Below are 25485 nucleotides of genomic sequence, written 5' to 3' on the forward strand. Positions count from 1 at the left end.
TTCCTGCTTCTTTATATTTCTACTCCACAACAATTCAGAGGCAAATAATGTAATATAACTACAGTTTTTGGATTTCTTTGTGGATTCAAATTCAGATGAATAATACGAAATATAATCAACAATTACTGCAGTTCTTCTCATTGTTTACTGTATTTCACTTCCTGAAACACGGCCCTCAGCTAACTATCTCTCCTGCCAACAGGTGCTCTCTGTCTTCACGACCTTTGACCTGTTTTCCACCCAGAGGGCGGACAGAGGATACCTGCTGTGCAGCCCAGAGGGGAGATGTGATTGGTAGAGCAGCGATCAGGTGGGCTCTGCTTCTGTCTCTTCGCACAATAACATCCTTGTCCTCTCTGCGGAGTGCAGGGGGCCCTCGGCTCCTGGAGACAAGGGGGACTCCTGTTTGTAAACCTTTGATCAGTGATTGTGAGCTCCTTCTATTCACCGATCACACACACTCATTAGACCTGCAGAGGGGCAGATGGGGCCCGCACTACTTACATTAAAGGGGGGGGGGGTCAAATGTTATAATACATCCTTCGATTTACAGTTTAATTTCATTGTATCAGGTACCAATAAAAACATGATTGTGTGGGGGAAAAAAGGAGAAAGAATTGGGTATTTTAGAGGAAAGGAGAAATTACATACTTTAAAGGGACAGTTCACCCCAAAATAAATAAAATAAAAACACCTGTTGAGCTATTTATCTGGATAGTTTTGGTGTGAGTGTTGAAGATGTAAGATGTAAAGATGTCTGCATCTCCAATATAATGGAACTACGTGGCAGATAATCCACAGATCCTTGTTGTGAGCAGTTTCATGTAGGAACTATTTTCTTTCTACCGATATACACCCTCCAACCGTATCACCGCGCCGAAGCAAGCGTGCATCAACTCATGGCCGAGAGGCGTGTGACAGCGTGAGATGTAAACATTAACGGTGTCCTCCTTGGCTGAGCTGTAACATTATCTAGCTTCAGGAGAGCCTCATGTCCAAGAGGAGATGCACGTTTCCTTCTGTGGTGATACGGTTTGCGGGTGAAGTTTGGTAGAAAGGAAATCCCTCCGCCAACTCACACCAAAACAATCTAGATTTCCTTTATAGCAGTAGGCTACAGGTAAGAGGAGGAACTGTATTTATGTAAATACTTGTTACTTTTGAGGTACAGTAATAGAAAACACAACTGAAGTTTTTGGAAAATTGGTGTTAACAAAATTGATAATCTGCTAAACCTACCAAGTAATTATGTACAGTTATAATAAGCTTTTGTTCTGTACCCCAAAGGTAACCAGTATTTAATAACAGAGTATCATTATTACGCCCTTGTTCCCCATCGTCTTGTTTTCTTCTTCTGTATCTGTATTAGTAGCCTGTAAGCCTTTCATTGGAGCCTAATTTATACAACACAATTACACAGTAACTCATGGGCTGTCAAAGTGTTACCAGGACTTCCTCTGTCGCTATGTAAAAAATTAAAATGCAAAATCAGATATTGCCAGTGCTCTCTCCTCACATTGCTTTAAAAAGTGTTCTGCATTTAAGGGATTAATTAATTTCCTAATTAGTTCCTGTGTATGATGCTGATATCTGTCGTCCTGCTTGACATTTACTTCACGTCGCCTCTTTTGCGGCATCAATTCGTTTTCTTTTTGAAGATCTCTCTAAGCTCATCCTCAAAGTCTGTCAGACGTGCTGGACTCTTTCCAAGCACTACTACTACTCATAGTCATACTTCCTGTTAGCTGAGCTGAAGCTGAAGAGATTAGCCCACTAAGAATGTCTGCTGCAGATTTACTCTGCCTGACCTTAACTTCTCAGCAGATACTGAGTGGCTCGGGCCTCAGGACAGGTGAGCTCATCTATGGCGTAACTGGCAGTAAAAAAGCTCTCCTGTTATCAGCGTCATGAGCTAGAACCCTGTATTTGGTATTCTTACAAAAGCAGGAAATGTAGATTCATTTAGTCCCAATTTAATGTCCACTTATTTGTATTTTTGTGAATAAGAACTCTGTAATCCAGACAAATGACTACCGGTAATCCCAGAAACTGCAGCTGGGGAAGTGAATTCAATGTGCTGAAGCTTCAGTCGTAGTTTCACATCCGTGGGAGGTTTGTCACATCCTGACTCGAAATCAGGAAGCTGACTCAAACTGCACAAAGTCTGAGGCTCAAAATTAACCAAATAAATCCTAAACAAAGACTTGACACATCTTCTAATGACTTCAATTAAAACCGCACTCTTAAGAAACCAACTTTTATTAATCCAAAAGGGGGCATTTTTATACAATATCGAGGTAGGAATTAAATAAGGAAGCAAACTGAAGAAACAAAGCAGGCAGTGTCGCACTTTCGCCTCGTCTCCTTTAGCTCTGTTGAGCCCAGCTGGGTCCGGTCGGGTCCACAATGAGACTGAGCTCAGGCCAGTGGAGACGACATTTCACAAAAACCACATGAAGGACTGAGTCAGATTTCATGCTCATAAAATATTCTCATATCACAACTGGCAGCTGCACAAATACAACAATCTTCCTTATTACAATGGTAATAATGAACATTATAACAGAATCAAACTGTAAATGTGTTTACATTATATATCTCTGCACTTTACACCATGACAGCTTCTTCCAAAGCAACTTGAAATCTATTAGTGTCATATGTTATTGTTTAATTAACAGGATAACAAACTAGACTCATTAACTCGGATTATTTTAAAATTCACCAGCATTTAGTTTAATTTGAAGCCCAGTAATTATATCTTGTACAAGTAACGTATTTGTCTGTATAATTCTGCTAAAACTACTGCACAAAAGTTATGATGTAGAATAACTCTGCAAAGTGTAACCTTTAAAGACGGCACAGCACCAAATATAACGCGCTATTATTCTATATTTGGATCGGATAACAAGTCATGAAATATTTGGCTGCTGCTGAAACGTTATGTGTTGAGTTGTAAAACTTGTGTAATGTTAAGAATAATATATTTTGCACAAATGAAAGCTGGATGATGTAACTGGTCTATTGCATGTTCTATTTATAGATTTTTTTATTGCAATAAAAGTAAAGAAACAAATTTTACAGTCAACAAAATGTAAAACACACATGCAAAAAAGGCATTTAGTTTTGGAAATATTGCTTCCATTTTCTGAGATGTAAACATTAGAACTTTACTTGAGTCAAATAAGAAACATGACCCGTCGTATTTAAGACAATACGGTCCATCAGTGCAAACATTCTTTAGACTAAAAGAAAATTAGATACCGTTTTATTACACAACTACACGTTTTCTTTGTTCGTATTATGAAATGGACCTCCGGAACACGTCTGGCTGGGAGAAGCTGCAGATTTAGTGTCGGCACTCTTTCATTTGACCAGCAGCATTCTGTTAATGTCGCGCTGACTGCTTCCTTTAATGAAGGTCTTTTAGATGCTGAAGGCGCCGTTTGTGCTGCAGATGACTTTATCTGTAGGCCGTGTAAACGAAAGGCTTCTTAAAGCTCCAATTAAAAGTCACCGTTCTTATTCCCGTTTATAACTCCATCAAAACATGTTGGACAGTAAAACGTTGATTCACTTCAAAATGCTCGATATGTTAGCGGGACGACGGTAGAGGCTTTTAATGTGAGCAGTTAATGGAGCGAGCATCATGGATATATATTTATATATAATGTGTGACTGCCTAGAGATGCGTTTCCCAACCCGTTTGTCTTGCGACCCCTCGTCACCAGTTAGTGACCAGTTTCATAAAATAACTAAATTATTTTTAGTTTTAGAGTCCCAAATAGGTGAACTTTGCAGTAATTCATGAGAAACGTCTGAATAAACATAATTTTGTGAAGAATCGATGTTTTTTAGTTTGTTAATCACCCTGTGACCCGCCGCATTTATGTTGACACCTTGTGCAGGAACCACTGGCTCCAAATCCATTAGTGAAGGAACCTATTTCCACTTAACAAATTGTGTTGTTTGTTGAATGACACCCGATATTTTACAAAAACTCTAATACCTTTTTAATCAGGTGACAAAAGAGACACTTGTTGAAGCAGTGAAGAATGATTCAGGTGTTACCTTTTAATGTCAAAGTTTGTTTTCTGGCTGCTGAGCAAACTGAGAAGTTTCTCTCTTTTCTGGTCCCAGTGCTGCTCAGACTGGAAGTGTGCTCTCACACACACACACACATCTCACACACACACACACACACATCTCACACACACTCACTCACTCCAAACACGGAACCATCCTCACACTCACACAGTTAATCCTGACGACTGAGCTGCCAGTCACATTCTCTCTGCCGAAGTTTTCTTTGTCAAACTTCTCGACTTCGGGCTTCAACAACTGCAGGCTCGTCTTTGTTCACAATAACTTACTGTATTGCCACTGACTTAAATAAATAATCAGCTTTCTGCTGCTGTTGGCCAGGAGAGCCGGGCTGACGGGCCCGTCTGCTCTCCGTCTTTCCTGAGTGGTTAATCGCTGCATCAGCTGTCAGTCGATGCGGTTACCACAGATTGTGAAGCGGTCGATCTCTAGAAGGTCTTTTTTGGGAGTCCTGTGCTTCAGTTCAGATGCTCCTTGTGCCTCGCTCTCCTCTTTGGGGAGTGAAGGTGCAGGTGGTTCGGGTTCGGGTGTTGGAGTTGGGGGACGGCTAGCTGGAGAAGCAGGAGAGGGATCAGACGGCGTGGGAGGAAACAAGTCAGTCCTGGGAGTCGGCTGGGAGGTCACGGAGGAGGAGGAAGATGGTGGTGGGCTGCAGAGTGTGACGGGGTCCTGCTCCGTTTTGGATTCACCTGTAAAGAATAGTGGGAAAAAATTACATTTATGGACAAAAGAAATGGAACACGAAGAGTGAATTTTCTTCACTAATGGACTCCAGCAACTTCAGGACTCGTCTCAGCACAGGTATACTTTGTTATAACTTGTTATGACATTTCATTACATATGACATACTAGGGCTTTATGACATGTCAAAGAAAAAGTCATAGACCAACACTACACATTTCTAAGACATTTTGGACTATGACTTCTTCTTTTATGACATACTATAGTGTGACTTAGTGTTACTGCAATCTTACAGTCAATGCACATTGTAATATGTAAATGGAGTTGAAGTGTATCGATGGTTAGAACTTGAAGTGGCGAAAACCAATATATAGAACATGAAACTTCAACAATGAGGTATTAAAGCGGGTCAAAGTCCAAAAATGGACGCAGGTCGTTACTGCGTCTACGCAGAAACTATACATGAAGCTTGAGGAAGACGGAGAGAAGAGGAAGAAGATACAGTACGGAGGGGATGAGCTGTAGACGCGAAGGTGTTCAGGCTGGACTGATTCCACCTGGCGACATGCACCCACCTGACTGCTCAGTTTCAAAGCACACAGTGAGAATAATGAAGCGTAGCCAGAAAAGAAAGCTGACTTGGAGCACGGAGAAGCACAGTTGGTTCTTCTGCATTATGTTAAGAGAAAACACTGCAAAGCCTTTTTAACTTTGAGCACACAGAGTGGATTGCGTAAGAAAAATCAACCAAACAGAATAATTCATCATATTAGAGAGAATGGAGCGAAGCAGCATTGTATATTAACAAGGACGTCCACAGAGACGACCAGCCCAGCCACGGGCTATCTGGCTACAACAAACTCAAATCTTACTGTAGACAGAGCTGAACCGACGCTTTACAGTAGAGAAACTGCAACCTACTGAGTATATAGACGTGTTTGAGTAAGACATTAGAAAGAACTTCAAATATGATCGAGGCCATGAAAACAGACGACTGAATATTAGACTGTGATGTTTTGGTGTTAAATTACTTTGGTTCTCCCTGAATAAACCAGAGGTGAGGAAATTATAATAAATCATGCCTGTTGATAGTAAACAAACAAGTGCTCTCGCTTTCCTCATTATTCACGTTTAACTTTGATTCATTTCCTAACGCTAGAATAAGACAACACAACATGGTTGTTTTTATGTGACTTGGTCGAGAGACATTGCAGACTACATGTTGGACGCCGGCCAATTATAACGTGCTGTTTTTCACAACTAATTAGTAAAGTAACAAGAAGCAACTTCACTATTGCACAAGGCAACACTAACAACTTCCCTCCTCTTGCTTCACCACGTAAACATCACAAAACACGTCAAGAAAAATCGTGACGCCTCTCAGGAGTTAGACGGGATCTAAACGCTAAACGGATGTAAACTGCTAGAAATATGACCCAGCTGTTCACCATATTAATTTGATAAGGTGCCAATGTTGTGTTTTCAGCTTCCTTCAGGTGGCCAAACAAAAATTAATTAATGCAGGGTTGTCAGCAGAAGTTCTGGTTGTCATTTAGTTGGTTGTTTTTCTTTTAATTACACCATTTCTGTCTGGGTTTTATCATTTACATGTGTAATTAAAGTCCTTGAGGGTGCACAAGATTTAGAAGACATTTCATTTTCTCGTCACATACTGCAGAAACGCAGAGTTCTTCTTCTCTGGAATATATGTGAGCTTTAATAAATGTTAACTACCATATGAGGCTTGAAATGGCTGATGTGAAACCGCTCATTACCCATGACTGCCCTCTGGACAAAAACATGCAGTATAGACAGATGGCACATCTTATGTTATGTGAATCCAGACCATTGTAAAGACGAAGACATGCAGAAGAACATTATTGTGCAGTGAATCCACGAGAGCAGCAGGTAAAGCTACAGGCACACACCAAAGTAGCTTAATGTTACACAAGTAAGCAAGTGCTGTGAGGTAGCCGGTTCAGATCCCAGCAGCTAAATGTGTTTAAAGCAGAAGGAGAGATGCATTAATTTCCCACAACCTCAAAGTAGTTATTATTATACTCTATGTGTTGGAGCATGCCGCCTTAAGCCTTGTAGCAGCTGCTTTCACAGAAACCAGATTGGTTTGCAACACAAACGCCAGTAGGAGCTTTGATGTTTGATGTGACATGATGCTCCATCAGGATCTTTGTCATTTTAAAGCTCCTGGCTCCGAGCAGCAGGCGGGTCTGTGGCACACGGGAGAAAAGATCTGCAGGGATTTGGCTGTGGATGACAGGAAGATACTGCCACCTCCAAATGTGTGTGTCTGATCGTGTGTGCGTGTGTGCGTGAGGTACAGGGCTGGTTTAACAGTTTGTCAAGATCTTTACATGAATGTGAATATGGAGAATCTTTTGTCCGAGTGTTAGAATGATGGTTTGTTTAGTTGTTGATGTCGGTCGTAGAAGAAGATTTCTTGGACATCGCTGCTTCTAAAGTCTATTAATGGTCTAAACTACACCTAAATGTTTTCTTGATTAATCTTTTGGTATATAAAATGCCAGAAATTGGTTAAGAAGAAAGCCCTTGACCAACAGTCCAAAACCCCGAATATATAATTAGTATATCATCATAAGATGGAGAAAACATGGACACACAGTTGAGAACCTGGAACCATCTGTCTGGATTTGGTAAAATGTGCATTCAACATACAAACACATTGAAACAGCAAGTCAGTGACTATTTTCCACCCTTTTAGAGATAAACAGTGGTTTGTGTTCTCTGTGCGTTTGTTTTTAAAGATCATTGTAAGACATTATCGTTTTATTAGTTACAGTATGTCAAAGTGCAGAGAGACAGGAATTAGCGGGGATCGAGTGGGAGGCAAAGAGCATCGTGCTGATTATTCATAAGAAAGATTCATTCCCAGGACGTCTCATTTACTAGATATCTATTCCTGAGAACCACCAGGAGGCTCTCAGGTCTCGACACTTTCAACATCTCCAAAATAGGATGCAGCCTCCCAAATCTGCAAAATATTTTTAAGCCGATGTTCTGTGATTAAAAGCTTTTGTGTAATTGAAAGTAAATACATTTGATATAGTCTCTGTCACTGCTTGCACAGCAGCTGCACAAACCTTTCTATGCATGTGGTGTTTACACTGCATAATGACGTCAGCTGAACTCTGAAGATACGAGTGCACACTCACATCTCTGTCTAATGTGCCCGCACTTATTTATTTTAAATAGATGCTTTGAGGTCTTGTGTTAACAGCTAGACCTGTAAAAGGGATTTATTTAATCAGGCAACTATTTAGTTTATTATATTATAAAACGCAGCTACACGCAAAGTGTGAAAAGTAATATATTAAATATTAAACTTACTAGAACAAAGAAGGATTTAATAGATACTACGACAAAAACAAATGTATTTATATACAGCAACTGAAGTATTTCAGGACTTATTCTGGTTCCACTCGGTGTAATTAGTGAGAGGGACGCAGCGTTATCCAGCGGAGATGTTTGAATAATTATGTAAAGTGATTGGGAACACTCTCCCTCTTTAACTGGGTCAACCTGGGCTCCTCTTTTCCAATAAACACATTTTAAATATGTTGACACACTTTACATTTGCATGTTCACTTAAACCTTCGGTAACTTGTTTTTTGGTTTGTAAACATTAACGTGTCACCTTTTCAGGTTGAGATGGCAAACAGTTGCATATTTACACATCCAGCAGTTACAAGGCAGCATGTCGTGTTTCTGTCCACCTGATGAATGTTCTCCGTCTTTGGTCTTTCCTGAGGGAAATATCCGGCTCGATAGCTGCTAAATGCTCCACTATGTTCACCAGCTAGTCACCAAGTGTGTCTGTCTGCTCTTTAGTGCTGAGCAGTTGGTGTGCAGCTGGTTTTTACAGCTATTTCTCTGTTTTAGTTCCTGCTGCGGCTGAAATTGAGAGCGGTGAGAGTGAACCAAAGTTGCAGCCGTACAGCAAGACAATGAGCTGAAACTATAAAGCTAAAGAGGAACTGTAGCTTCACCACTATGAGCTCTCACGTAGTCATTCGATGCATTGTTATTATAAAAAATATTAATAGCTCCTTTAATTTGAAGGTAATGCATGTGTTGACGTTTACAAGATGATCAGTTGTAATAAACACAAGTTGTTTGTGCTTTACCTGAAGCTGTGGGACAGCTGGCCGGCTCAGCTCTGCTGGGGGTTTTCCCAGAGGAGGATGGAGCGGTGGAGGGCTTCTCGAACAGTTTGTCCTCCATGTTGGCCCTCTTGACGTAAACGCATGACTTCCCCAGCAGCACGATACTGTTCAACACTTTAAATGTAACCAGCCTAAAGAGTGAGAAGACTGCTGATTAGAAATTCATCTCTGACAGGAAGAAGAATTTAGAAAATCAAACTCTTTGAAGAAATGCAAAGAATTGTTATTCACAAACTACTTTGGAGCTTTAAGAGTTTTCTACAGTTGAAAATAACTTTACTAGATGAATACAAAAAGCATGACAAATTCCCAGCTTTGATGTTCACTTATTTATGTCGAGTTGTTCATGGCAGCTTTAACATTTTAATAAAAATAATCTCAGAATATGTTTCTTAAATCTCTTAAACAATTATTTTAGCAATTTGAACTTTTTGGCCATTTTGGTCGATGGATTCAGGAAGATGAGCTGCAGATTTTGGTCCATTTCAATGAAAATATACAGAAAATAATGAGGACTATGATGTTAGTCATAACTGAACAGCCGATTCCTTCCAGTTATTACGTGATGGGATGTATCCGAGTTATTCAGCGCAGTTTTGAGGCGGGCTTCAGTTATAATGAATCTCTTCTACCATCTGGTTTGGATCGCCACTGCTCACATCCCACTACTGACACCAGGATGTTGATGTGTACCACCCTTCTGTGTTTCTGGGCTTCGCTATGAGACTCAACCTCTGACACTGGGATATGAGGGAGACAGACACATTTGGGTCTGTGGACCACTGCTCGCTGTGACAGGGTGTTTCGGACTGAGAGCGTGTGTCAGCGCGGCTGAGTCTTTGCCAAGGCACAGCGGTCTGTTCGAGCCAGAGTTATTTTTAAATCAGGGGGTGGGGAAAGCCAGAGATGGCACTAGAGATGACAACATTGTATTCTTCACCCTGAGGGAAACTCTTCAATGGTACGAGCCCAATGGGATCTGGCAAATGAGAGAGCGCGAGGCAATCAGCAGCTCAGCACAGGGAGAACATGAGGGCAGTGTTAATACTTATGTAACTGTGTGTGTTTATTACACTGCCTGCATGTGTTAGCGTGACTCTGCAATCATGTCTGTATACAGCGCACGAGTCTCTGTGCATATTTAACACGCTATAGTTAAAGAAAATATGTAAATGTCTAAATATCCACTGACAGTGTTGAGATGGAAATTTTGAAATATCGACTTTGACCTCAATTTCAATGGTTTAAGCCTAAACTTCAATAAGAATAAAAACATATCTTATCACCAGATTAATGTGCACGAACAACCAAAATCATTTCCAGCCTTTAAATCTTCTCTTGAGCTACATTTTCACAGTCAGATTAAAATATAAGCAGCATATGTGAAATGAAAATGCCATGTTCAGAGTACAGCAATATATGTAGCGCTTATAAGCTCCCTCAATGTCAGAAGCTGGGCAAGCCACAATAATATCATGCAATAACATTAGTAATGTTTAATTCAACAGTATAACTTTAATAGACTTACCCGAGATAACAGAGGAAGACACACGTGTATGAAAGAGCTCCCTGCACCTTCACCGAACTCATTACCACTCGGATCAGCTGTCAAACATTACAAAGCAGAATAAATGGACATTCTGGGGAAATAAAAAGAAATTATTAAATGGTGGCAGCTGTGTGAGGCTACATCCACACTAATATGAGTGTGTTGTCACATGACCACGTACACCGGGGATGCGTGTGCCGGGGTGCACAGGAAGCAGGTAACCCGATCGCTGCTGGACACGTGAATTGTCGCAAATCTCTTTCCTGCTGCGCATGTAGACAGTCGCATCACGAAATGCAGAATTTAACTGCACAACAGCAGCTAACATTGACAACAAAGTGAATGCCTGTAAATCATTAACCATGTTGAATTAACCACAGAGTCAACGCTGAGGTTTGAAAAGGGTCATGTGATTGGGGCGTGACGAATCAGGGAAGGTTGTGACTGATGAGAAAGGTCTTCGTTTGAAGGGTTCGAGAGTAGTGTGGCCGCTCGCTGTAAATATAGCAAAGGTTATGTATTTTAAAACAAAAAACCCATTGGTGTGGATATAGCCTAAATTCGGTGCAGAGTGCAGCCTCTCTTACCAGAACAGCCAGCGGCAGAGGGATGAAGCCCATCCTCCGGGCCACTGAGTCACTGTAGTCTGTACAAGCCTACACAGTGACGGACAAGCACACACAAAACAGCATTGATTAGCTGCGTAGACTCAACGCTGTTTATGTAAGTATAATGAGACAGCTGCTTACATTCTTCTGTCGACTGCTGACGAGATCGAAGGCCAAACTGGCTCTGTATTCACTGTACACCTGGGAAGAGACGAGAACAAGAATGGAGAATGGCAGCAAACAAGTTCTAGTTAGGAAACAGACCACATACATTATTATATGATTCACAGGCTGTGTGTGACAAGACGTTAGCTGGTGAATGACACTAATTAAGAAAAAATGAACATCAGGATTGGTCCTTACATCTGCAGTGATGTCGTTGAATTTGGTAATGAAAGCATGTTTAATGATGTCCACTGCAACTTCAGAGGTGACGACCATGAAGACGTCAGGGAACAACACCCACAGGTGGTCTGAGGGGAGAAACTTTGTGTTGAATGTATGAGCGAGTGCACATGCTCAGCAATGCTTCCCTTGATGGTGTCTACATTCTGCCCACCACACACCAGGGTCCAGGTACAGCCAGATCACTACCAGATTCAATATGACACTTAAGTTACAATATTCAAATTGTGCTAATATTAGCAAATTAGAGAAAGAAGAGTCACAAGACTTGTACAATATTTGAAACTGTATCAATAGATACACTTCAGTTTCAGCACACAGAGCAACACTAGCATTCATGTTTCTGTTCACCTGACAAATGCAACACATATTCACTCTCCTTTTAGCTGTTTTCTCCCACTAACCACTGAGGGAAATATCTGAGACTGAAACAAAACCAAAACAATGAGCTGAAAGACACTGAAATGCTTCATAGAGCTAAGAGCAACTGTAGTATCAGGTGACAACGCCACTACAGGCTACCACCATCACAGAAATCCTTTGATTGATTTGTGCAGCTTTAAGTAATAGAATTACTCACACATTAAATGCATGAGCGTGCAAATGCTATGCAGTCTGCACAATACAGGACATGACCCAGAAGCTTATGGCAGCAAAACAACAAACAAGCTGTGATTATAAATACATTTTTACTACATGTTGTCAAACTTGTATAAACTTCTTAAATACTTATTGAGCAAAACAGATTTGGATCTCATTCCATCAAATAGTGTTTAGCAGGTGATCAGCTGAGAGCAGGTGCTCTCTGTAATGTAAACAAAGAAGTGATGGCACCAACAGAAGATTAGTAAATGACTGGGGACTTGTGTACCTCTTGTAGCTATGCTAGTGTTAGCACATCAGTGTTATGAATCCAGCTGACAGGCAATGTCTGTCACCTAATGTGTGTGAGGCTTTGAGACTGACAGGAGGAGCAGAGTGTTTTCAAACAGCTGTCACACCCAGCTCTCATCCTTCACGCTTTCAAAAAAGATGGGAGAGAGAACGATCCCCAAGGTGTCGCAGTGGGTCAAACAAAAACAAAACATCAGGAAAAAAAGATACTCAGCATATTTTCCTGACTTTTTTCTACCATGACAAGCACTGACCCCTCTCCAGGGTGGAAATATAACTTAAGACCTACGAGTTTTAAAAAAGAAATCCGCTCTTGTAATAGACAAACGATGGTGAACATGCTGTGTTTGCATCTATTAAACTGCTTTATTAAACATTCCTCTATGCCCGTCAGTGTCTGTTACAGTTTAAGGTTGTGCACAGCGCCCATGCGTCAAAGCCAAACTATCTCATATGTACCCAGACGTGAAGCCCTAATTCTTTATTTGGACCTGAAGCCCAGCCCTCTGGTAGATCTGTTTGGCACCACTGGAGAGGAAGACGCACACTGTACTTCCCCATGGTCAGACGTGCAGTATCACTAAGATGTAGAGATGCTGCCCGGCCCACCCACGCTCAGGGGCTGAGGGACATTGTGTCCGGCCTAAACACTATACAGTTAGTAACTTAAGTAACGTTTCTAGACCCCCTGCTTTTGTTTTGCAGTTTGTCTCTTTTCTAAATCTAAAACATAACTTCCAGCACCTTCCTGTATTACTCCAAAAGGCGAGGGATGATTGGGACAAGATCGCACGCTGTGCTCCTCTATCGTAGATGTGCTCTGTGTGTATTTTATTCAATAAACAGATGATTACCTGGGTTCCATGAGAACTGCTCCATGTTCCTGAGACAAACAATGAGCAGGAGAACGTAGCTGGTGAACCGTTCCTTTATATCTGTAGGATAAAATAAACACATGTTGAAGAAGCATTAAGATCCTGTACTTACAGTATGTGTTTACGCAGGTGGTGTTAAAGAAGGTGTGAACGCTTTTAATTAGATCTGTCAGATACTGTGCTGGGCTTTGCTAAAAAAAAAAAAAAAAGGTGCTATGAGAAAAGTCTGAAATAAATCCCTGTTGCACGTCGTCGCAGCAGCGTGTCACCGTCACGAGGCTTTCAGTCTGATCACAGTATCATTCATCTACTACAATGTAAAGACAGCTGTAAATATTTAGCATGCCATCGTATGCTAGTTAGGAACATGCTCAGCTTGGACATCTTGAACAGCGAGAGGGAAACGGCAGCTGATTAAAGCTTCTTGTCTTCTGCTGTCATTAAAATACAATAAGAGTGACTGAAATGAAACAGGCTGCGTCTGGGAAACAAAAGGGAAATGTACAAAACATTTAATATCTCTGTATTGTATGACTATCAAAGATAGCAGCTGAGCAGCTGGAACCAACAACTGTTTATCCTTTTTGCTTGATAAATGACTTAATTGATTAGTAAAGTATTGATGATTCATTTTCTATTGATTGATAAATCAACTAATTGTTGCAGCGCTACAACAAAGGGAGAGAAAAAGATGTTCTCCAACACATAAGAACAACAGAGTTCTGTTTTATCGTCGACAGGTCAAGAGATTATAAAGAATACTTGTTTGTAGGAAATATTATTTCATCCTTTTCCGTTTTGTTCTCAGCAGCAGTAAAGCAGTGAAGGGCTTGTGGAGACGGAGACGCTCAGTCTCTGAATATTTTAACAAGTATTTAAGTGTGTGTAACTTCTACAGAGACAAACATCACATACAAGTGAAAGAAGAATAACAAAATGCAATCAGTTGATCAGTTCTGTACCTCTTTCTGATAGAACATTGAATATCTTACCGCTGTTGGACATTTGGAATAAGTTGTTCTTCTCAAATTTCTTGAACACGCTTCCTTTGATCTCCACAAACTGCGATTGAGACAACAGAAGAACAAAGAAAGAAATGCAGTTAGCAGCAGTTAGTATCCAGAAAACACAAAACAAACGATCATGTTGCAGCTGCAACTTAAATGTTTCATCACCAACGTGCCAAGTTTCATTTCACTGGGATACAAATTATTTATGTTAAATGTAGCAAATACTTTGTGTTTAAACAATCAGAGACTGTTGTGTGTGTGTGTGTGTGTGTGTGTGTGTGTGTGTGTGTGTGTGTGTGTGTGTGTGTGTGTGTACTAACGTTGTTGGACATCATGATGGTGAGCAGGGACTTGTTGTGAGAGTTGAAGGCGACGTTGAGCGTGGAGGCTTGGACCATGATGAGGATGGCATGGAGGACTGAAGAACAGCCGCTCAGGAAAACAAATTCTTTAAAAAGCATTCGGCATGAAATACCACTTCATTAAAAATGTATTGTAATGTATGCATCTTAATAGTCACTCAGTACTTTATACAACAGCATCAGCTAGATGCTCAGAATGCACAAGTTATTAAAATCAACTAAGATCTGTTCAATACTTAACATAGAAAGATCAATTAAACATCAAATGCACGACTGAAGGACACTGGAATGTATTCATTTCTGCAGGAAGGCAAACCAGGCACTCCGAAATGTAAGAATAAGTAACAACGTGTTAAAAAAGCCAACATGTTTGGACCACAGTAGGTCTTCGTCAGGGCTAATTAGCTGTTAAGGCTTTAATGTTTCCTCGTTACTCGTTGTCTGGATGACCATCCTGTTCGTCCTTTCCCCCCACGTTTTCCAAAAGCACCCGACACATCTTTGATCGATGGTTAAGTATACAGAGCATTTCTGCCTTTCAGTTATATTCTATCCGTCTCTTTGAAAGGAAATCAAACCAAATTGCATTCAAGTGATGCATCACTTAAAGGCTTTTATCTTTTTCAGTGGTCGCTCACAAAGACGGTGAGTTATGGGCATTTCATGAGATTGCGACTGCATGTCACCTGCCAAACATGACACAAAAGGAAAGAGATGCCCAACATCAATCACAGCATTCATATTTCTGCTTAACAGGAAGGATACAGACATAAAAGACGGCCATTAAGAAGTGAGGAATGACTCCTATATTGTCTCTTTTCCGTTCTTTGGGTTCTGTGGCCGTCCAGTAGAGAGCGTCCAGGATGTCTTGACCGAAAGAGGAGAAGAGGCGGTCAGCCACCTTACAGAGGAAGGACAGGTGAGAGCAGAACTTATTAATAATGGTTTACTTCCTCTTACTTACATGAATGCATCTCCTTATTGTTTGTGTTGGTAGTTGGATTTAGTTTTGTTCTCTTTTGAGATAAGATCACACCTTTAATTTTATGCTATGACCTTTTGGCTGTCTATCAAAGGTCACATCAAGATAAGCTAAATTACTCTTCAGAATAACAAATCTCATATTAAACACAAATAAAAGTGGATTCCAGCTTCTTCAAATGTGCAGTCTGACATGTAATGCACCGTTACCTTTTGCCACATCATCGGTAATTCCCAGGTTTTGTAAAATAAATATGGGTACTACTTCTATAACTAAACTAAACCCATAAGGCTCACTATAAGCGAGTGACTACACACACTTATTACTTACTTAGAACTACCACTATCAGAAACAAGTTTGTTTGTTGTACGTTTATATTTGGTCCATTTAGGTTATGAATGCTTGATGACAAAGCAGTTGTACCAGTGGCCAGATTCATCGACTGAGTCCAGAACTACGTAAAACAACAACCTATGAACGCACTTGAAGGTTTGAATCCACCCATTTTACCACCAAATCTCCGATGCGAGCGTATAAAAAGTACCTCCAACATGTTGTAGATGATGTAGAGTTTGATGACGGACTGTCCTCTGATCAGGTGGTACATCATGGAGTAATCAACGTAATGCATCATGGAGAAGCACAGCACCATGATCAGACCCTTCAGCACGTCACACACCTGCGCTGGCTGCAGCAGCCGAGACCCACTGACCACACACACAAAACACACAGAGATCAACTTATAGAATCTGTAATGAATAGAAAAACACAACATTTAAGAACATTCTTGCGTACTTGAACACATAAACATGTTTGTTCTCAGATGTAACGTATGCTGAAGTTTGACCATGGCTGCGACACCACTAACTACTGCTGGTTACGTCGGCTCTGAATAAACTCTGCATGCGAGGACACAGAAGGTCAACAACAAGGGTTCAATTTCATTTCTGTTCAAAATGAGAAATCCCACATAAAAGGAAAAGGCTAGAAACACTGATAACACAAAAAACTAAATATTAAAGTTAGTATCTCCTTTATACGAAACGTTATCTCATTCATAACATTTATCTCCTTTTGATATGTTTTTGTGCCGCTGAGCTTATAAACATTACATCTCTGTGGTGCTTATCTGACAAACTGAATACAGCACACCAATAAGGTTCATATGTGTTTGAGCATCTATCTTTATGGAAATATTTCAATTTTGTTACCAACATGGGTGCAGCATCTTGGACAGAAATGGTGTTGCAAAATAAAAATGGAAGAAAAACAGGTAATAATGTGTTTAAAACATGTGCAGCCTTTATAATTAGTAGCAATGGTTGGCAGGGGCAGCTTGAGAGCATGTTAAGAGGAGAGCTGACAAATCCATAGCAAGTTATTTAGTATTTACTATGACAGGGATAACCGAGGAGCCGGAGAGAGAGCTTAACTCAGACATCCTGCGTATTTTACATGTCAACTGTGAGACTGGACTATACGTCCACAACCACCAACTACAGCGAGAAGAATGCGTTTCATCCACTCCCCACACAAGCTTCTTACTAACCATAAATCACAAATTCAATATTCACACACATGGTTTTCATGCAGAAAAAGAACCTTCTACCTTCTGATATGTCTGTTAAAACATGATACAGCAGAATGACACAGCGCTTTGCTGTTGGCTGATTATTTAACCACAAAGACTTCAGTTTTCTCTCAATAACAGCCAGACAGGAGTCCCGGTACGGAAGCTAAGCAACGCACCGCTGTGGACGGAGTCCGGAGCAGAACGTATTTTAGCCACTTAAAAGAAGAATAGACATCATATAGAATATTTTCACCGCTTCACCCTGCCGTCAGACAGCCCTTTCCGACAGGGAACTAAAGCCGTTACATCCATCTCCGCTCTGTTCAAAGCCACCAGACTCCATTGACAAAAACGGTCATTTTAACTCGATGTGTTATTGTTTGACTTTGATTAGTTCGGTTTCCCCAAAGTCGCACAAACAAACTGAGCGATGGAGGCAGCGGTAGAACAGAAACTTCTGGCTGTCTGACGCCAAGTGGTGAAGATATTCTAAATATAGCGTGCACTTAAACTGATATTGATATTTTAGGTGGGCCTTTGTTTAGGTGGCTAAAATACATTTTTCTGCCGCCCCCGTCCACATCAGTACATCGATCAACTTCTGTGCTAGTAACTCTTTTCCAAACTGGGGGCATGCTGACCGTCATCTACTGTAGACACACTGACTTTGGCTAAGTACCTCATACAACCCCACTTCAAACAATACGAACTAACCCTTTAATATTGCACAAGTTGAACCCTCTCCTCCAAGTTCTCCACTTATTTACTAAAACCACACGGACTAGTACTCGACTAACTCACTAGAGCACAAGACACGGCAGGACAACAATGAGCTACTCTAACAGCCATCATTACCTTCATTAACTTTAGCGGCTGTTGATTAGTCTTGCATCACAACAACGGGGCTACTCCTCCTCACCCCGTGACACGTTTTTAAAACATGAGAGGAAAATAGATCATGTTTCAGATGGAGGAGAGCAGGGCTGGAGGGTGTGAAGATGTGGACTATTTTAGGAGCCGACTCCAAGCTGAGAGAGAGGAGGAAATGGCGTGAGTTTGGGAAGATGTGTAAATGAGCTTCATAGAGTGTCTTCTGAATTGTGTGCGGTTGAGAGGAAACGGGGCGAGATGAACACCTGGGCCATTTGTCCGAAGCATAAAAGACGATAATTGCCTTCATAACCAAAGAATGAGGTTTAGTGAGAATCTGAAGAGGTGTATTTATATAAAATCCATTAACACTTGTTGTTTTCTCTCATATCTTTACACATGACCAAGGATAAGATTCAGATAAAACTGCACTATCTAATATCAGAAAGGCGTCCCTATGATGTTGAAGAGTTCTCTTGCTTTGTTTTGTCCTGAAGCTGCAGCGCCACCCAGTGGTCACATCTGAAGTCATTCATTTGAAACAGGCATGCCTCAAAAATAATGACCATTTATGAAAGAAAATGTTGCCACTTGATGTAAAAAAATATATTTCAGTGCTGAATCTATTTATAATAGATACATAAATAATGGTTTAGTGTACTAGGACGAAGTGTGCTGTGGCAGAAGATAAAGGAGTGAGGTAAGAGACGAACGAACGAATACTCAAATTAAACAATTAGACATAAATTTCATGAGGGCTGCAACTCATGATTGTCTCTTTAATTAACTGGAAGAAATGGACTAAACAGTTCTTATAATGTTCGACCAGGAGTCCAAAACCTGAAGATATTTCATTTGCAATGATATTAAACAGAAAGAAAGGGAATCACATTAATGCAGAAACATTTCTCTTATAACTTTAGCGTTGCTTATGTTCCTCATATTAAAAATGTGTGTTTCCTTGCATCAGACAATGCTAGAAAACAATGGGTACTAACAAAATAAACAAATTGTGTATATGGACAAAAATAAGAGGACATTTGTTCTTACATTGCTTCCTGCACGAGGCCCTGTGTGCGCGTGATAAATTACTTAAACAAGTAATCAATCATCAAAATTGTTGCTGGTTAATTTTCTGTCAATCGTGTAATGGAATAACGGATTAACAACATAACACTCATCTGAATATCACGTGGTGGTAAACAGCAGCTTTGGTATTCAGGTGTTAAAGGTGTTGTTGCCAACATGTGCGAGACACACAAGTCTCTGGAGGCAAAGCTGCAGGTAGTGCATCCTGTACAAAGCAGTCACTCTCTGTTCTACAAGCATCATCTCCATAACACACATTATGCATGTTCGAGTGCAGCCAGCTATGTGCTGCATTCCAAGTAGCCATGTTTGTGCCGTTCATCCTGTATTAGGGTTATCGGAGGCATTAAGACTTTGCACCAGGGCAAAAGCTTGATTAGACAAGCAAACCTACAACCTGCAGAGCAGCTGGGGAAGGTGAATGTGTTTTTCCCTTCCTCAACAACAACTGAATTAAAGACAATTGAGCCCCAAACTGCTCCAGATGAGCTGTACAGTAAGCAGCCCTCCAGTTTAAGCATGTGCAGCTGTATCACTGACAAGCAACACGGTGATGAGAATGAGCATGCACTCTCAGCAAACCTTCGCTGGATGAGAAACAAAGCAGACTTATGAGGAACCGACATGGCTGCTCTGGCTTGGAGAATGGACGCAAGCAGCCAAGCTGTACATGAACAGACACAATGGCGATGAAGAGAAACTAGTGAATGGATGTGGAGGCCAGTTCAGGACAGTGATAACATTCATGAAGCCTCGACAGGCTTTAGGGAGCGTACCTGCTTCTTCTGCAGTAGGGGCATGTGCGTGCCCTGCAGGGGGGAGGAAGGCGAGGGGAGAATCAGACAAAGGGTGAGGCGAGCAGGAGGACAGGCAGTGTCCATCAGGGGAGATCGGGTACATTTAAAGCTTTGTGTTTACTGCACTGCTTGTCAGTGGTGGAAGAAGTATTCAGGTTTACTTAAGTGACAGTAGCAATAATACAGAGTAAATATATTCTGTCATTTTGCGCCTTTATTTGATAGTGACAGCGGAGAGAATCAGGAAATGTGGGGAAAGAGAGGGAATTAAATGCATTGGTCCGGTGAAGCAGGGAATCGAAACTGGCGACTTGCTGCTCAGGGTATTCGCGCCCAACTGTGCCGGCCAAACCTCTGAATGTTAGTACAGATGTGTTTGTACCTGAGGCTTTGGTGCTGCTGTGTTATTATATCAGACATCGTATGCATGTTTATGTCAAATCTATGTGTTTATTCTGGTATGTATGTATAATTACGTGGTTTTCTTTGGTATGTTTACTAGTAGGAGAGTGTGTGTGTGTTTAGGCTCTGACCTGAAGCCACAGCATGGCAGTGTGAGGAGGCGGAGTACGGCCAGCAGCACCCTGAGGGGCAGCAGGGTGAAGACGTAGAGGAAGGCGTCCACACACAGGAAGAAGCCAAATGTCATCAGCTGGAAAAGTTGCACAGAAACACCTCCAAGTCAAACATTTCAGCACTTATATGCAGTAAGAAAAGTTTATTAATGAGCATCATCACCTTTAAGTATTTATCTGTGCCAAAGGACAAGACCAATAAATAAAATAAGATAATAAGATACTCTTTCCATTGCCAGTCAAACGCTAATAACCACCACATGTGACACTAAGAAAAAGACTACTCAGCAGCAGACACATACCTTCACAGTTCCCCACATACAAATAGCCATTGTCTTGTCATTTTAAAAGAAATAAGGGAGTTTAAGCCAGCTGATGTCTTCTTACTCCTACTTCTAACTGGGAAAAACATGAACGCACTGAGGTACGGTTTAGTAGAAGCTGGTGGGAGGGTTTGTTTCTCATTGGTGTGTTGTATGTGACTTGTCAGGTGCCCATGAAGTTGGTTAGTCTGCGTAAATAGTGAAGTCACTGAGGTTTTTTATGTTTACACACATTCCTCTCTGGCCCCAAAGGGAAAACCAAGGAGCCAGTAAGAGCTGCGTTGGTCTGGGCTCACTTGTTCGGTTGTATTTCTGCAGAGAGAGGGTCTACTCTACTCCAGAAACAATAGACAAAGACATGGAGGACAGCCTCAATGGCCTAACTGTGCGATTTTAAAGTGGGTCAGTCTTCATGTTAACCTGTATTTGTAGATTTGGTCACGTATCATTGTAAACAGTATGTGACACGTTCCTAGAGAGAGGCAGCACAGATCAGATGAATCCACATTTTATGGTTCAACTCTGCCACCTGGTGGTTCTTGAGAAGAACAACAAAAATAAACTGGTGTCAGCCACATGGCAAAATATTATTTTATGTTATACATACTTCAATTATTAGTACAAAATTGTAGCAGTGTATAAATGCACTGTGTACTTGAGAATGAAACTAATGATTATTTTCATCACTCATTCATTATTTATTTTCTTAATTAACTAAATTATGTCTAAAATAATGACAAATACAAACGTTTACCAGAGTCTAAACTTGATCTGATTAACTGCTAATAAAGTTTAATTTGTAATGATATTAAACGGAGAAAACAAGCTGGTTATAGCTTTATTTGTGAAGCTTTAACCAACAATTCTTCTGGTATTTTATAATTGATAAATGACAAAAACAAGTGATTGCGTTCCGCATTAGAGCCGAACATAAAGGGGGATGATAAGGTGTAGGACTGACTCAGTTTGACACAGTTATGTGCAGACTGTGAGCTGTAAACTAAATGAAATGATGACGGCAGACAGATGGAGATGAATGAAGAGAAAGAGGGCAGCTGACATCATAAATATATTTATATTAAAGTACCTTCTCCAGCTCCTTGGGAATGCGCATGCATGTGTAAACTCTCTCTCTGCGCTCGGTGTACTTTGCCTCATTGTGTTCCAGGAAGTAGCCTCTGGTGAGCTCTGCGCTAATGAAGCGAGTCAACGACGGATCTGGAACAAACATCAGAGCACCAGTGTTAGCACAAGGCCATTGTCTGCAACAATGACAACAACCGCTATCAACACAATGAGAGCGCCAACGCTTTGAGTGTCACACTGCAAAGTGAAAGAGAAGGAAACTTCTCTGAATGGTGAAAACTAGAGATTTAACAATATTCATAGCTTACTGTTTGATTCGATGCACCATGAATACCTCTTTATAATGGCTGAACATGCTAAATTAACTTCTTTGTGATATACAGTAAGTTGTCAGAGCTAACATGAAACTAAATAAAGTGGAACGGACAGTTTAATGTAACTTTGGCATGAACTTTGAAAATGATTGCATAGTGTTATCTTGCTATGGCATAATGAGGCTGCAACTAATGATTATATTCATCTACCGACTATTCTTTCTTTTTTTATGCATCGCTTAAATCATTTGGTCTATGAAAACAGTGAAAAATCCATCATAAGTTCCCAGAGCCTAATATGACAAACTGTAGACAAATCAATTGATTATTTTGTCAAACAAACTCAAACATATTCAGTTTATTATTACTAGTATTACAGGAGACAGAAATAAGCAAATACAAGATTTGAAAAGCTGAAACTAGATAACTTTAGGGATTTTTGTTTAATAAATGTCAATTTGCCTTGTAACAGAAGGCATGTTTACACCAAGAGAGGCGTTTTACATATTTCAAACATGATTTTGAAGAATTCAAAATGAAAAAGTGACTGAATTAGTTTATTAGAAAATCTTTAAAAGAAAGATTAAAGACTCTTCAAATTAAAATAAAGTGATATATCTCGTTATAAACTAGTTTAATACAAAAAAATACAGTGAAGAGGGATTCTTTTTTTAAAATAGCAAACAGGCTGGATTCATTGAAATGCTCTCACTTTATCCTAATTGCCCCCCATACTGTTGAAATTATTTCCACGTGAATTGAACCTGTGATATCCTGTCAAACACGTTATTCTTCATAACTGACGACAAAGATGAATTCATTATACGTGAAACATCACTTGACCTATTACTGTTGGCTCAACAATGCTGTTAAAGTTGAAGTCGCACATAGAGCTGAAACACGCTGGGGTTTAATCGGCTTAATGCAAAAAACTAAAATTAGCACCACAAACATTACCAAGATATTTAAACACATAAACTAGGGCCCAAGAACATTGCAATATATTTTAATTACATTCTAAATGTTCCCTTTTGTGCAAGTGTGCATCTAATCTCAGCTACAGTGTTTTTAGTATTTGTACTTTATACTGTCCAATATTTATTCAGCAGTGTTTACCTAACTTCAGATTTGCCCTTTACTTGTTCTTTATTAGATAAATTCTCAATGTGCCGGGTCAAATGAGGATCCATGTTAACAGGTCGGGTTAAACATAAATCTGTGACTCAATGAGAAGTTATGATGGAGGGTTTATATACACTTGTATCATGATAGCTGTTCCCAAACATGGTGCCTCCATGTATTTAGATAGTCACACATTTTAATAGCTGAGTTTCTGGTGTATTTGAATATGTGACACATCAGTTTCAATGACGTCAGAGCATTAAAACTATATATATTATATATATTGACAGGTGAGGTGCCACTACAGTATTTGCCAAACCATTTCCCTATTCATTGATTAATCATTTTGTCCATTAATTGATATATACAGGTGGCATATACTATTAAAATGTCTTGTTTAATCTCTGTATTGTACATGTATTATCTTTATGACCCTGTCTTGATGATAGCTAACATTCATCAGGTCATACAATCAGATGGGTGCCATAATTGAATGCAACACCAGTAAAGCATGATGTGTGGACACCCTGTAATGAAAGCTGTGGTTAGATAGTGTAACTTAAATTACATAATATGTACTGCTCACTGAACTTTAAGCAGCTAAGGTTACAGGCGCGGTGTATGCAGCCTGCAGGGACCAGACCCAGAACTAGTTCTAAAGAATGACTTCATTGTCCCGGATGTAGAGTTAGTTAGCGGGAGTTCATTATTAGTTAAACAAGCTAGCAGTGAAGAAAAACAAGCGTTTGACAGCTCTCTACTCATCCTAAACAAAACAACATGACTGCTGAAGCTCTTCTAACTTACACAAAACAAAGTCTGTCATCGTGATACTCATATATCCATGAAGTCACCACAGTAATAACGTTAATGCTAACAGCCAGCAAACTAAAACAACGCATTTAAGACGTTTATTCGCTGTAACGTCAGTAACGGCTGTCCAACGGTTACCTTCGGGGTGCTCGCGCTGCTCCCTCCTGGCAGCGCTGATATCGTAAAATCCCAAAGTTTCCGGCAGGTCTGGAGTTATACCGATTTTACCGGACTTGTGCAAATCATCCCACGGTCGTTTCTGTCTTTTCTTTAGCTCATTTTCTGCTTCTTTCTCCTCTGACAGCTCTGTGCCCGACACGTCCGCCATCTTTACTTTGGCCGCCGCGTCGCCCTGTGCAACGTCACTGCATTGTGGGTAAAAACAAATGACGTAAAGACAGTGAACGTCACGAGGAAAAGCTTTCTGTTGGTAACATAATTATAATAATTATAATTAGAGGTAAAACAAATGTAATTTGTACAATTCTTAACTAGAATTTACAACATCATTTATTTTACAACGGGATACATTTGCTTACTTTTTGGACTCGATTGAAAGATTATATATTGTGTAAAACTAATCATAATGTCAAAATGTATTGTAAAAGTTTAATTACACATTTAACATTGAATTCATGCTAGGCTACATTTTACATAGATATATGTAAAACAACAAAAGCTACCTCGAATTTCGTTTGATTGTTATGTGTTAAATAAGTACTTTAACACTATTAAACGTTTAAATACAAACAAAAGTGATGATATTGTCAAATTGTGTAATGAAATCTTTAAAGAAGAATAATGTATATATATTTTTCTCATAATTATATATACATATGTTGTTTATTCATCCCCATTTTATTTTTTAATTGTCTTAATTATCATTATTTTGTTGAGTTTATGAAAGATCACGTTTGAACATTTTCAATAATAAAAAATAATTATATGTTGTTGGATTCAAATCTGGCTGAGATTCAAATCTGTGCTTCTTTGCAGCATGATGTCAGAGATACAAAGAAAATAATGACATGACAATTATGGAATAATTAAATGATGGTACCAACTATAATCCACTTGGTGTCGCCAAAGCTCCACCACACCTCCCTGGATTTAAAGTCTCCCCAACAACAGGCCTGTTCTCACCTTATCATCTTATCTGGAGAACTTTGCAGAGTAGTTCATGTTCCAAGTTTTACTGATTCAGGTAACTCAGCTAAGCAGATGAGGGATGAATACAGGTAGAGCACATCTTAC

The 25485-nt window shown here is 40.0% G+C and overlaps 1 protein-coding gene and 1 long non-coding RNA gene across 3 annotated transcripts in view; one reads left to right on the top strand and one right to left on the bottom strand.

Annotated features, from left to right (window-relative positions):
- Nucleotides 1-1495, top strand: part of LOC115014488 (uncharacterized) — a 55299-nt gene extending 53804 nt beyond the window's left edge. The window contains exon 5 of the long non-coding RNA XR_003832916.1: nt 203-1495. This is a non-coding gene — a long non-coding RNA (uncharacterized LOC115014488). The remainder of the gene's footprint in view (nt 1-202) is intronic.
- A 748-nt stretch (nt 1496-2243) lies between these two features.
- Nucleotides 2244-24603, bottom strand: tapt1a (transmembrane anterior posterior transformation 1a). Of its 2 annotated transcripts, XM_029441581.1 has the most exons (15): nt 24370-24603; nt 21984-22114; nt 20532-20650; nt 19978-20010; nt 16214-16376; nt 15453-15588; nt 14646-14743; nt 14308-14377; nt 13295-13375; nt 11505-11614; nt 11283-11342; nt 11121-11189; nt 10513-10589; nt 8946-9115; nt 2244-4790 (listed from the first exon to the last, which is right to left on the bottom strand). In XM_029441581.1, exons 1-15 carry the CDS (start codon nt 24557-24559, stop codon nt 4489-4491), a joined length of 1809 nt encoding a protein of 602 aa, XP_029297441.1. In that variant the 5' UTR covers nt 24560-24603; the 3' UTR covers nt 2244-4488. The 2 variants fall into 2 exon arrangements, with proteins under 2 accessions (XP_029297441.1, XP_029297442.1); XM_029441582.1 differs by lacking the exon at nt 19978-20010.
- Nucleotides 24604-25485: the final 882 nt, after the last annotated feature.

This window comes from Cottoperca gobio, chromosome 10 (genome assembly GCF_900634415.1).
Source record: "Cottoperca gobio chromosome 10, fCotGob3.1, whole genome shotgun sequence".
Lineage (NCBI taxonomy): Eukaryota > Metazoa > Chordata > Actinopteri > Perciformes > Bovichtidae > Cottoperca > Cottoperca gobio.

What these genes read in the sequence shown, in the direction of transcription:
- tapt1a (XM_029441581.1), bottom strand. Translation starts at nt 24,559, where the DNA reads ATGGCGGACGTGTCGGGCACAGAGCTGTCAGAGGAGAAAGAAGCAGAA. An exon ending in ATTCCAAATGTCCAACAGCG is followed by an intron (nt 13,376 to 14,307) that starts GTAAGATATTCA and finishes TTTATCCTACAG; the next exon opens with ATATAAAGGAACGGTTCACC. An exon ending in GTCTTCCTCTGTTATCTCGG is followed by an intron (nt 9,116 to 10,512) that starts GTAAGTCTATTA and finishes CTCACTCTTTAG; the next exon opens with GCTGGTTACATTTAAAGTGT.